The 9,652-nt window shown below is 24.2% G+C and overlaps 3 protein-coding genes across 3 annotated transcripts; 2 read left to right on the forward strand and 1 right to left on the reverse strand.

The window, feature by feature from the left end:
• Positions 1 to 1,813: 1,813 nt before the first annotated feature.
• Positions 1,814 to 3,400, reverse strand: OCT59_029209 (uncharacterized protein; the record flags this gene model as incomplete). The annotated part of the gene is made up of 1 exon (XM_025331983.2): positions 1,814 to 3,400. The coding sequence occupies one exon, from the start codon at positions 3,398 to 3,400 to the stop codon at positions 1,814 to 1,816; it is 1,587 nt and encodes a 528-aa protein (XP_025179161.2).
• Positions 3,401 to 4,961: 1,561 nt separating this feature from the next.
• On the forward strand, positions 4,962 to 6,494 carry OCT59_029210 (uncharacterized protein; the record flags this gene model as incomplete). Its single annotated transcript, XM_066142263.1, has 2 exons — positions 4,962 to 5,215; positions 5,297 to 6,494. 2 exons carry the CDS (start codon positions 4,962 to 4,964, stop codon positions 6,492 to 6,494), a joined length of 1,452 nt encoding a protein of 483 aa, XP_065994556.1.
• Positions 6,495 to 7,199: 705 nt separating this feature from the next.
• OCT59_029211 (uncharacterized protein) lies at positions 7,200 to 8,728 on the forward strand (the record flags this gene model as incomplete). The annotated part of the gene is made up of 2 exons (XM_066142273.1): positions 7,200 to 7,453; positions 7,525 to 8,728. 2 exons carry the CDS (start codon positions 7,200 to 7,202, stop codon positions 8,726 to 8,728), a joined length of 1,458 nt encoding a protein of 485 aa, XP_065994557.1.
• Between the last annotated feature and the right edge of the window lie 924 nt (positions 8,729 to 9,652).

Consider the following 9,652-nt stretch of genomic DNA (forward strand, 5'->3'; position numbering starts at 1 on the left):
TAAGATCAATTAATATCAACAATAAAGTAATTATCTGCCATTAATAATATATCATGAGTCTATAGCAAAAACATATGGGCGGAATCTGACTCACTTGAGAATGGGTTGTCGTGATGGTCTAAAAATTGCGCGTGATTTTCTCGTGGAAATCGTGATTATAATCTTGGCCTAAATTAACATGATTTCAGCCAGAATTAACATTAAAAACAATATATAATTTTTATTCAGAATCGATTTTTATTTATTTTATTTACAATTTTCGTCTTTACAAAAAATTCATCTAACTATTCACTGACTAGTGAATTGAAATCAATATTACCATTCAGATTAAAATAAAGAAAATTAAGTATTTTAATGCTTTCTTCTTTAAGCTAACTGATACTATACTTTTATAACTAGAATAATTACGTTCAATATTTACACTTGATACTATTAACCATATAATCTTTAAATTCTTCCATAGATTCATTTAATCCACAGTAAATACTCCATTCTTATACTATTAAAGTATCTGTCGGAAATTGAAATTCTTCAATAATTCTATAATCTCCCATATTATGATGAGCTATAGTATTAGATTAAATAATCCTGGATCAAAGCATTGTATATATTGCTCTAAATAATGGTAGAACTGGATGATTAGATATTTGTTTTTCACACTTTTCATTTATTATATTTTCAAATGATGGTATAATTCTTTGAATAGGTGAATTAATATCAGTTTTATTCTTAAGATTGTTTTGCTGTGCGAAGATGTTTATCTACAGAGTCTTTTCTTTTATGATCAACTCCTGTATTGCAAAATCGATACCACAATTTATTGCCTTGTACAATATAATTCTCTCGATACTTTGCATTTTGTAATAAACGCACATGTGGAGCAACCATTTTATAAAAAAAAATAGAACAAAAATGGTTAGGATTAAAATTTTTTTCGTTAAAAAAGATTTATTAATCGTCCAATTGAAATTAATCAAGATTATCCAATCCAGATTAAAATGTCGTGAAAATCGCAATTTTTGTTAAAAATCGTGACCGTGATAAAATCACAAAGACAAGTTACGCTTTTATTTTTTATACTAGAAAGGAAATTAATGTTTTCATTTAGTTGTACTTAATGCAATGATACCTTAATCACAAAATTGCTGATATATGAACCTTATTAAATGATTTACAAAATTCACCACCTTATTTTTAGATAATAAATTTGTTAATTATTTACAAGTTGGTTTCAACAAAAAAATCAAAAAGTAAGAATTCAAAACTACCTTTGCCACTCTAAGTAAACTTGCAAAGTAGCCAAGTAATACATTTTAACCCAAAATTTACTCATAATCCAAGGCAAAAGATCCGACCAAAAAAATATAATCAAAACTTCCAATTTTAAATAATATTTTTTTATATTTTATAATGAACTTACATTACTAAGCCATACCTTTAAATGGTAAGAATAAATAAAATTTGATAACAATAATGGTTGAAACCTATTAATGTTAATCAATTAGTAAGTCTTGTAGATCTGCTGGTTAGAAAATTTAAGGAATAAATATTTAAAAATATCCACATGGTGAATCAGGAAGTACACAAATGGCTACCTTTAAGAAGGGAAAGTAAACAATGGCTAGTTGGTCTCCTTCTAGTACTTTATCATATATTTATAAAATTGTCATGGATAATAAAAATTTCTTAAAATTATTGGTAATTATAATGAATGAATATTTATTTTAGAATAAGAAGTAATTTATAAAGCAACTTCCATTTATAAAAATTGAAAAAAATATTTCTTTCTGTTATTTTAAATAACAACTAATAATTAATCAATTTCATTCACGAAATTATAAATATTAGTAGATAAATTAATATAACTTTGAACTTTAATATTATGTGACTTAAATTCCTTCACTTCATCTTTCAAATTAGACAAATCTATATCATTTCCATTAAAACCTAAAGTGGAAGTATTCTTGATAGCCAAATATTTGACTCTTTTCTTCTTCATAATATATTCTTTTATATAAGGTAAAATATCAATATCATTATTATATTCTCGTGTCATATTATTAATTAATAATTTTTTAAAGAAAGTATCTTGAGAATTTTTTAAGAATACTCCAAAATCATTTGCTTTGATGTAATAAAGAACCAAACTTAAATATTCAAGTTTGGAAGGAAGTGTTTGTCCTAAATTTTGTAATATTAACTCAATATTACTATCCTGACAATTCCCTACACTGGTCGAAAGATAATTAAGATTTTGTTTAATATTTTCAATTAAACTAAATACTAGAGAAGTAATGTGTGTTTCAATTTTATATAAATCAAGAAATTTGATATTTCTGCAATATTTTATAATTAATTCTAATATTTGTTGATTAGACAACTGATTATAAATAGTAACTCCAAATCCAAAATTTTCTAAATAATTTCCAGATTTTTGTAATAATGATTGTAATAATGATTGTAATGAATCAATTTGCAATTTCCCGTTTATAAACAAAGATTTTAGTTTAAATGGTTTGGTTAAGTTAATAATTTGTTGAGTAAAACTATTTAAAGAAAAACAATAAATGATATGAACAGATTCTAAAACATTTAAATTTTCAAATACTTTAGCAAAACTAATTATACCTTTAAAATCGATATAATAGAAAATAATTGTATTTAAGGTATTTGAACAATTAGATTCTTTTGATAATAACAATGATTGATATAAAGAAAAAGTATCATAACTCATATAACCTAATAACATTTTTTTAAGATTTTGATGTGAATTAATTATTTGTGATATACGATTTTTAGTTGGTGTATTAGAACCAAAAAGAGAAGTTTTTAAATTTCTAGTATTGTTAATGAAATTCGGATTTTGTAAAATTGACTCAAGAATGTTATCACAATATTTGTTGCGATATGTGTCTAACTTAATTTCAAAAATATGTAAATTTGCCTCATTTTCAATAAATAATTCAATTAATGACAACTCAATCAATCTTTTAAATTCAAATATTGATTCCGAATATCTATTACTGAATTTTGAAATTATATCATTAGCTTCTAACCACCTATCAATAGAAGAGGCAATTTTACACATGCTCAAATATCTTATAAAACTAGGATAATTGAAAAGTGTGTTTAAGGGTGATAAATAGTGATCAATAATTTGATATTCATTTAATTTAGATTTTAAACAATCATTCAAATTATACAAGTAAACTTCAATAAAATTATAATTTCCGGCAGGAATTGAAAATGGATTTTCCCATAATAATGAAATCGCTAAACGACACCATAATCTATTAACTAAAACACATGAGTATAAGGTTGAATAATCATTCTGAAAATTTTTGATGATTTCATTTGTTAATTCAGGTAAATCTCCTGAAAATAATTTTGAACATGACATATTGTAAACTAAAAAGAAGAAAAAAAAATATGGCCTATCATTTTATTGTAAGACCAAACTGTATTTAATTTGATTCCGATATTGTCATACAATTAATTGTGTGTAACAGGTTAAACAATTAGGCGCAAGTTTTATTTAAAATTACTGCATTCGGTTAAAAAATGTATTATGCAGATCATTATATAACATTCGTAAATCGTCTTTTGCAGATCTTGTTTTTACACCAAATAGAAGAAAAATCAAAATTCTTTTATGTAGATCAATAAAAAGCTTTTTAATTTATGGTAGTTAAATTTTTAGTGCAAAGTCATGATAAACAGATTAATATTTTCAACATTGAATTAATTTAGTAAGTTCATCAATCATAGTATGTAGTTTACGAAATGTGAAATGCTTCAGAACATTGGTATAATATTAATAAATTGTGATCCCATCAATTTTTTTTTCTTTTTTTCTTCGTACAATTATTAATTGCTGCTAAGATCAATTAAGTAAGTAATTATCTGCCGTTAATAATATATCAGGCTATAGCAAAAAATTAACGAGACGAAACTCATAGTGTATCTAATCTAAGCCACAATTTAACCAATTATAGCTAAATTCTAAATTCATATAAATTATCTTTTTTGATTTTTTCTTTATAAAAATATAACATAATTTTTGTGGTTGATAGTCATTAAGCATTCTAAAATTTTTTTATGAAATTTATTTGACTTCCAAGATTTTATTTAATAGGATTATTGTTGGAATAATTAAGAAAGCTCATAATAGACTTTTTTTCCAAGAATCTGTTGTCGCTGCAAAGATAATAAATTTCTCTGATCTATAGCCAGATCTTGAGTTAAATAATTTCAACATATAAGATTAACCAAAACAAACATTATGCATCCCCAAGAACATAAAAACATACAAAATTATCATCACCTGACAAAACATAATCACAACATCTACATCTCATATGATGCTAACGGTAACACCGACAAAAGCAGTGGTGCCTCTCTTATTATTTCATTCTCACACTTTAACAGAATAATTTAAACACATAATTCAGTCATAAAGGCAACAAAATCTATCAATCAATTGTAGTTATTTGTCAGCCAACCCATCCAAAGATGTCAATAACAGAATGGGCGAAAGAAAAATGCAAGCCTCGCGAGAATAATTATTGTATTTATTTTATTAAACAATGATTTTTGAATAATATTCATTGGATAAGAAATTTTTTATTAAATATAACCTGCAAATTAATTTATTATATTGGATTACAGCTGGCAAACAATTTCTATATTTGCATTGACTTATTATCTTCCCTTATTTCTTTTACTATTTATATTTTTGTTTGATATATTTTTGTTAATAATTAAAAAAAAAATGAATTTTAACTAATTACAAACATTTTCGTCATTCATCAATTTTTTACGTAATCATCCGTTGATCATTAAAGGAAGACAAAGTATTAATATGGTTATCCTAGGCTCTTAAAAAGGATATCTTATGTCAGTTGTTCATCAACCTTAATTTTTTTCGTTTTCCTTTGTAATTCGCAAACTAATTAAGAGAAATGTCCAAACAATTTTTTTCAGGGTTAAGTCAAAATTATATAGAAATTTTGGAAGATGATGAATATTATGATGTTACTATTGAAGTTGGAGAGGATCCAAACGTGAAAATATTTCGTGCACATATGATTATCCTATGTTATCGTTCTCCATTTTTACGTCGAACTTTGTCTTCTAACAAAAAAAATGGTAATAGTGTCTTGACTCACATTAAATTCTCAAATATTTCACCAGAAATTTTTCAAATCGTTTTAAGGTAAGTTATGTTCTAATTTTTATTAGTATAACAAATATTTCATATTTCAGTATTTATCATAAATCTTTTTTTTTTTTTTAGATATATTTATGGTGGCGTCATTTCTTTAAACGAGCAAGAACCTTCTGAAATTTTAAAAATTTTGGTTGCTGCTGATCAACTATTTCTTCAAGAACTAATTGATTATTTGCAAAAATATTTGATTGAAAATGAATCTGAGTGGATGGAACAATATTTTGAACATATTTACCGAGCAAGTTTACAATCTAATTCTTTGTTAGAACTCCAACAATATTGTATAAATTTTATGGCTAAATCTCCTGAAAAAATATTTAAATCAATTGATTTTACTTCTCTTCATGAAAAGTCTTTGGTTTCGCTCATTAAAAGAGATGATTTACAAATGAAGGAAGTTAAAGTTTGGGAACATGTATTAAAATGGGGACTTGGAAAAAATCTTACGCTTCTTCCAGATCCTACAACTTGGTCAAATGATGATTTCAAAACGATGGAAAATACTTTGCAACATTGTTTACCTTTAGTAAGATTTTTTAGTCTTTCATCTGATGATTTTTTTCAAAAAGTTCGACCTTATAAAAAACTTTTAAAACATCAAACATATGAAGAGTTATTGGAATCATATTTGAATCCTAATAGTGAACCAAATGATAATATTTTGCTTCCTAGATATATAAACATGGATGGAATTATTGATTCAAAAATTATTAATTTAAATATTGCATCATTAATTTCAAGATGGATTGATAATGATATTAAGAGCAAATTTGCTTATACAAGAGAATTATACTTACCATACGAATTTAATTTGTTGTTAAGAGGAAGTAGAGATGGATTTTTTCCTAAAAAGTTTCATGAATTATGTGATAATGTTCCTCATACTGTAACATTTATTAAAATAAAAGGAACAGAAGAAATTATTGGAGGATATAATCCTTTGGAATGGAAATCAGATTGCGGATATTATAAAATCAAAGATAGTTTTGTCTTTTCTTTTAAAAATAAAAGTAGTTTCAAAGAGTCAATTTTAAGTCATGTTAAAAATATTGATCAATCATTATATTGTGAAGATAAATATGGGCCCACATTTGATGATGACATTCGTATGTATGTGAAAGAGGAAGATGATGATTCAAAAGATTATGAATTTTGTCGATGCAAACAGGTAAGTTATAAAAAAAAAATAAGAAATACAGAAGATTACTTTTCAATAGAAGATTATGAAGTATTTCAAATTATAAGGAAAGATGATGATATTTAAAATTTATATATTTATCTGTATTGATTAAATTAAAGTAAAATTTTATACTTTTTCTTAAATATTATCTGTATGTTAATATATTGTTTTTGATACTGTATAATAAAATTCATTTATTTAACAAGGCTTACTTTTGAAGCTAAAAACTTGAAAAATATATTTTTCTTATTTTTTTTAAAATATATATATATATATACACTTATCTTTTGCTTTACAATATCCGTCATAACTATTACTGAATGATCGTATCCTCAACTGTAATAATTTTTTTTCTTCGACTTTGATGTTATAGTACAAAGTGTGATAATTCATGAACTTCTAGGAGCGAAATAAATTTTGCTTTCTTCTAAAAGTAATATAAATTTATGTAGATTTCTTGAAAGTGAGGGGGAGGGATATTTTTATTAAACAAACTAAATTAATAAAACTTTGGAAATTTTGAAAAAATTCGGGAATTTTCACAAAAATTCTGACCCCATGATTTATAGTGTGTATTTAATGTTTATCAAAATTTTAGATTTTTTTTTAAAAATAGAGGGAAGTGGGTTCGTTAAACAAACAATCATGTTGGAAAGACAAAATATTTAAAATGGTAAAGTTGCACGAAATTTGGGTAAACTGATCGACATCAAACATTTAATGGTTTATTTTAAAAAAATTTTTTTTTTACTCTCTTATTCTTTTCACATTGCAAATTTTACGAAAAATATGTCCAAGCAATTTTTTCCAAATTTAAGTCAAAACTACATTGAGATTTTGGAAGATGATGAATATTATGATGTTACTATTGAGGTCGGTGAAGATCCAAATGTAAAAATATTTCGTGCACATATGATTGTCCTGTGTTACCGTTCTCCATTTTTACGACGAACTTTGGCTTCTAACAAAAAGAATGATAATGGTATCTTGGCGCACATAAAGTTATCAAATATTTCACCAGAAATCTTTCAAATTATTTTAAAGTTAGTTATATTACTAATTCTTATTTAGTATTTTAAACGTTTTATATTTATCATAATTTTTTATTATTTAGATACATTTATGGTGGTATCATTTCATTAAATGAACAAGAACCTTCAGAGACCTTGAAAGTTTTGGTCGCTGCTGATCAACTATTACTTCAAGAACTAATTGATTACTTGCAAACATATTTAATTGAAAATAAATCTGAGTGGATGGAACAATATTTTGAATTAATTTATCAAGCAGGTTTTCAATCTAATTCTTTATTAGCACTTCAACAATACTGTACAAATTTTATGGCCAAATTTCCTGAAAAAATATTTAAATCACTTGATTTTACCTCAATTTCTGAAAAATCATTGGTTTCGCTTATTAAAAGAGATGATTTACAAATGAAAGAAATTGAAATTTGGGAACAAGTATTAAAATGGGGTCTTGAAAAAAATCCTACACTTCTTCCGGATCCTATGACCTGGTCAGATGATGATTTCAAAACGATAGAAAATACTTTACAACATTGTCTACCTTTAATTAGATTTTTTAGTTTATCTCCTGAAGATTTCTTTCAAAAAGTTCGACCTTATAAAAAACTTTTAAAGCATCAACTTTATGAGGAATTATTAGAATCTTACTTTAATTTTAATAACAAACCAAATGATAATATTTTACTTCCTCGATCTAGAAATATTGATGGAGTCATTGATTCGAAAATTATTAATTTAAATATTGCTTCTTTAATTTCAAGATGGATTGATAAAATTGATATTAAAAGCAAATATGCTTATACAAGAGAATTATATTTACCATATGAATTCAAATTACTCTTAAGGGGAAGCAGAGATGGATTTACTCCTAAAAAATTTCATGAATTATGTGATGATAAACTTTGTACTGTTACATTTATTAAAGTGAAAGAAACAAAAGAAATTATTGGAGGATATAATCCTTCAGTATGGAAGTCGCATAATAATGGTGAATGTTGGAAAACAAAAGATAGTTTTATATTTTCTTTTAAAAATAAGAATAATTTTCAAGATCCAATTTTAAGTCATGTAATAAATACGAACTATGCATTATATTATAATAATAATTTTGGACCCTCATTTGGTAGAGATGATTTTGACATATTAGTAAATGAGGGTAATGATGATTCAAACGAATATGATTACTGTCAGTGTAAACAAAATGATTATGAAAAAAAGATAAGAGATACAGAAGACTTGTTTTCAATAGATGATTATGAAGTATTTCAAATTATAAAGAAAGATGATTAATACTCGAATGATTTAATTTATTTGCTTATTTTATAATTTTAAATAAACTTTATCGTTTACTATTATTTTAGATAAATATATTTAAATTGAAAAAATAAATAAATGTAACCATGAATTCACTAAATAAGAAGTATTTTATTACCAAAATCATATTACAAATAACTAACAATATTAAATAAAAATTAACAATATAATATAAATATTTAATATTTTAACAATTTTTATTTTCAGATTATTATTTTTATTTAATATTCTTAAAGTTTGATAAATTGGAGAATCTAACGTACCCTGTAAAAAAATTTTATTGAACAAAAAACACGGAATAAATTTTTTATAGTGTTGGATTTATATGGGTTGTTTATAAGATTGTGTAATTATGTTATTTAAAATCAAATACTTACTAATATTTTGAAATAATCATATAAATAAAAATCATGGCTTTTTACTTCGTAATAAACTATATTTGTTATTCAATTTATTAATTGTCATGCTTAGAGTTATGATATAAAATTAGTAAATTAAAGTTTATCAGTATTCGGTTTACTTTTAAATTTTTTAGTTTTTTATGAAAGCAGATATTTAAAATGTTTATTATAGTTTTGATTAATTTCTTTTTATTTGAAATACTTCATAATTTTCATAAGAACTTATCATTTGCATCTCATCTTTTTTTCATACTTTACATTGCTGTACCGACAATAATTATTTTATCATAACACCAATCTTTTTCATATAGATACCAATGTACCATTACCAAATATAGTTCCGAATTTATTATCATAAAATAATGCATAATCCATATTATATTCATGATAACAAAACAAAAGTCATCTATGATACTCACAGCAATACAATCTTTGAATAAGGTGATTGTATTCAGCTTTGAAAAATTATACCAATATTGATTGCAGATTGAAATATTTA

Source organism: Rhizophagus irregularis, chromosome 9, assembly GCF_026210795.1.
Source record: "Rhizophagus irregularis chromosome 9, complete sequence".
Taxonomy (NCBI): Eukaryota; Fungi; Glomeromycota; class Glomeromycetes; order Glomerales; family Glomeraceae; genus Rhizophagus; species Rhizophagus irregularis.